We start from the raw sequence: 4,482 nt of genomic DNA on the forward strand, positions 1-4,482 counted from the left end.
GTGCCAAAACAGATGTAGGAGGGAGCGAGCGAGTCAGCGAAGCCGCCGCCTCTTGGCTGTACGGCTGTGTGTGTGTGTGTGTGTGTGTGTGTGTGTGTGTGTGTGTGTGTGTGTGTGTGTGTGTGTGTGTGTGTGTGTGTGTGTGTGTGTGTGTGTGTGTGTGTGTGTGTGTGTGTGTAGCGGCAAAGACTACTGAGCATGCTCGCAACAAACTATAAAAGACCCAGTCACCTTATTTAAATATCATTCACAACAGAGTGTAAGCAGGTGAACCATTTCTTCTTCTGTGTGTTTCTACTATTCATTATGAACAGGTAAGAATTGAAAACAATTTTTATAGAAACAATATTACAATTTATTGAACACTACTTTCACACATACATACATCTATACAATTCGTAACATATAGGTCGACAAATTGTATACAGATATAAAAAATGTTAAGCAATAACAATTTTTATATCTGACCAATTTGGCGACTTATGTGTTACTAGCAACACATAATTTTTACAGTTGATGTTAAAATGTTCTATTTTTTCTCTGGTAATGCAGGAAGCAAATCTTTGAGGTAGATACACCTCACATTTGCTTCCTGCATTCCTTATTTTTAAAATTACACGTCGACCGTGTTTATTGGTGTCCTCTCGAGCTCCGATGATGCGGTACAGTAGATCCTCCTTCAACTCCCTCAGCGGGATCCACGGTTTGGGTAGAGGTTTGTTCATGAGTTGGACAAAGTCCAACTCTCCCGCGCCCTCCACCTCCTTCATTAGCGGGGCAAGTGAGGAGTCATGCTCCATTACAGCTCGTTTCTGTTGAAAAATATTTGATTAGTGTCTTATTTGTTTCAGATTATACTAGAGATCGATAGATTATTGATCGATTATCATCGAAATTTTCATTATCGAATTGACATTCTCTGCATAAAGTGAGTAATATCAGTTATTGAAATAACATTGTTGCATGATCGAATACTTTAAACAATAATTTCTAATCACTTCAAATAATATTTCCTTTTCATTCTAATCAGTTCAAATAATATTGGTAACATTGATGCACGATCGAGTACTTCAAATAATATTGTATCAAATAATTTATGCATGATCGGTTACTTTAAACAATAATTCAATTTCTAATCACTTCAAATAATATTGCTAACATTGTTGCATGATCGAATACTTTAAACAATAATTCAATTTCTAATCAGTTCAAATAATATTGGTAACATTTATGCATGATTGATTACTTTAAACAATAATTCAATTTCTAATCAGTTCAAATAATATTGGTAACATTTATGCATGATCGATTACTTTAAACAATAATTCCATTTCTAAGCAGTTCAAATAATATTTCCTTTGCATTCTAATCACTTCAAGGAAATATTGCTAACATTGTTGGATGATCGGTTACTTTAAACAATAATTCAATTTCTAATCACTTCAAGGAAATATTGGTAACATTGTTGCATGATCGAATACTTTAAACAATAATATCTCATAATTCAAATTCTAATCACTTCAAATAATATTCGTATCAAATAATCAAAGACTTGTATGTGCACAGATTTTTTAACAATCAATCACGGAAAAAATCTGTGCATACACAAGTTAATAATATTTGTTGAAACTAACCTTTGTTTGAGAGTAGATTGACTCCTCCTCCTCTTCCCCGCTAACCTCAGGCTCGTCCCCAAACACCAACTTCCTCTTTGCCTGCTTCTGCTTGATGTTGTTCGAGAGGGTAGCTAGCACCGCACGCCGCGGTGCCCAGGTAGGTGCTGGAGCCAAGCGCTGAATAGGGCTGTCCCCAATGATGATCTCCCCGAATGGTGATGGTGGTTCCACGCTGAGCGGTGAGGGCGCGGGTGCGGCAGCGGATGACTCAGCAGCGAGGGCAGCTTTCCGCTGCCAGTAGTTGAGGATGTGCTGTGGTGGGCTATCTGGTAAGATGAATGATGGAGAAGATGTTGATGGAGAACTCATCGTGAAGTATACTCGAATCTGTCTCTGATGTAAATGATAATTTTCCTCTCATCACTTCTGTTTATATAGCATACGTTTCTCTCTCTGTTCCAGGCTCGTGCAAGCGAGAGCGAAGTGTGCTACAAGGCGAAAAAAATTCAAATTTCTCCCCAACAACACGTGCTCCCACATTGTTATCGGTTTGTAAGTATTCTCTCTCCTATTACAAAAACTGACACTCGATCATTTTTCGAATAGCATCCATGTGTTAGAAGACGAAAAAAAAAAAAAATCTCGTCTAGAACTCTGCATGGGACAGTGAAAACACCTGCTAGAAGCTGAAATCCCCCATGTCAACTCACTTAGACATATTAGCATTCTCGATTGATTTCTAATATTATTAAATATTTCACAGCATTTCAACATAGAGGAATAGCATTCTCGATTGATTTCAGTTCAGTTATTAAATATTTCACAACATTTCAAGATAGAGGCTCACTTTTTTGAATAGCATTCTCAATTGATTTCTAATATTATTAAATATTTCACGGCATTTCAACATAGAGGAATAGCATTCTCGATTGATTTCTAATATTATTAAATATTTCATTGTTTTCACAGCATTTCAACATAGGGCTCACTCAAACATATTTTGAAAAGCATTCTCGCCTCTCGATTGATTTCAGTTCAGTTATTAAATATTTCATTGTTTTCACAGCATTTTCTCACCTCTCAACTCGAGTTCTGAACCTCATAACCAGTTGAGCTCTCGTCGAGACAACACAGCTGAGAGGAATCAATCTGAAAGGAGTCAAAGGCGGTATCTCCACCTGAGAGGAATCAATCTGAAAGGAGCCATAGACCGCTATCTACACCTGTACCATAGCCCGCTATCTACACCTGTACCATAGCCCGCTATCTACACCTGTACACTCGAGGAGATTCACGCAGCATCAACCAGTACATGTAAGTACATTTTTACTTTGATTTTATCCTCTGAGGAGGAGAGGAAAATTGTCCTCCGAGGACAATATTTGTCCTCGGAGGACAGTTTTTGTCCTCCGAGGACGATTTTATCCTCTGAGGAGGAGAGGAAAATTGTCCTCCGAGGAAAATATGTTTTTGTCCTCGGAGGACAGTTTTTGTCCTTGGAGGATAAAAAACCTTCTACAATATACTGCATGCATGCGATTTTACCTCATCTTCACGATACAGTATATCCGGAACATCCAACCCCTGCTCTTCTTTCTCACACTCTTCATATAAACAAAACGGTAAATGTATTACTTTTTCAAATGGATTTTCGATAATATATTTGCAATAGACACATTGCAGATAGAATGGATTTTTATGTAAGAAATAACCATTTCTCGCAAAATACTCTGCTTTATTGCATAATGATTTACAAAAGTCACAATGTAGATGATCGTTGTGATCGTTGCATGATCAAATACTTTAAACAATAATTCAATTTCTAATCAGTTCAAATAATATTGGTAACATTTATGCATGATTGATTACTTTAAACAATAATTCAATTTCTAATCAGTTCAAATAATATTGGTAACATTTATGCATGATCGATTACTTTAAACAATAATTCCATTTCTAAGCAGTTCAAATAATATTCCCTTTGCATTCTAATCACTTCAAGGAAATATTGCTAACATTGTTGGATGATCGGTTACTTTAAACAATAATTCAATTTCTAATCACTTCAAGGAAATATTGGTAACATTGTTGCATGATCGAATACTTTAAACAATAATATCTCATAATTCAAACTCTAATCACTTCAAATAATATTCGTATCAAATAATCAAAGACTTGTATGTGCACAGATTTTTTAACAATCAATCACGGAAAAAATCTGTGCATACACAAGTTAATAATATTTGTTGAAACTAACCTTTGTTTGAGAGTAGATTGACTCCTCCTCCTCTTCCCCGCTAACCTCAGGCTCGTCCCCAAACACCAACTTCCTCTTTGCCTGCTTCTGCTTGATGTTGTTCGAGAGGGTAGCTAGCACCGCACGCCGCGGTGCCCAGGTAGGTGCTGGAGCCAAGCGCTGAATAGGGCTGTCCCCGATGATGATCTCCCCGAATGGTGATGGTGGTTCCACGCTGAGCGGTGAGGGCGCGGGTGCGGCAGCGGATGACTCAGCAGCGAGGGCAGCTTTCCGCTGCCAGTAGTTGAGGATGTGCTGTGGTGGGCTATCTGGTAAGATGAATGATGGAGAAGATGTTGATGGAGAACTCATCGTGAAGTATACTTGAATCTATCTCTGATGTAAATGATAATTTTCCTCTCATCACTTCTGTTTATATAGCATACGTTTCTCTCTCTGTTCCAGGCTCGTGCAAGCGAGAGCGAAGTGTGCTACAAGGCAAAAAAAATTCAAATTTCTCCCCAACAACACGTGCTCCCACATTGTTATTGGTTTGTAAGTATTCTCTCTCCTATTACAAAAACTGACACTCGATCATTTTTCGAATAGCATCCATGTGTTAGAAGACGA

At 37.8% G+C, this 4,482-nt stretch overlaps 1 protein-coding gene across 1 annotated transcript; it reads right to left on the bottom strand.

Moving 5' to 3' along the window:
- Positions 1-394: 394 nt before the first annotated feature.
- LOC120354556 lies at positions 395-4,224 on the bottom strand. The gene is made up of 3 exons (XM_039441899.1): positions 3,874-4,224; positions 1,635-2,003; positions 395-812 (listed from the first exon to the last, which is right to left on the bottom strand). The coding sequence occupies exons 1-3, from the start codon at positions 4,222-4,224 to the stop codon at positions 441-443; spliced, it is 1,092 nt and encodes a 363-aa protein (XP_039297833.1). The 3' UTR covers positions 395-440.
- Between the last annotated feature and the right edge of the window lie 258 nt (positions 4,225-4,482).

This window comes from Nilaparvata lugens, chromosome X (genome assembly GCF_014356525.2).
Source record: "Nilaparvata lugens isolate BPH chromosome X, ASM1435652v1, whole genome shotgun sequence".
Lineage (NCBI taxonomy): Eukaryota > Metazoa > Arthropoda > Insecta > Hemiptera > Delphacidae > Nilaparvata > Nilaparvata lugens.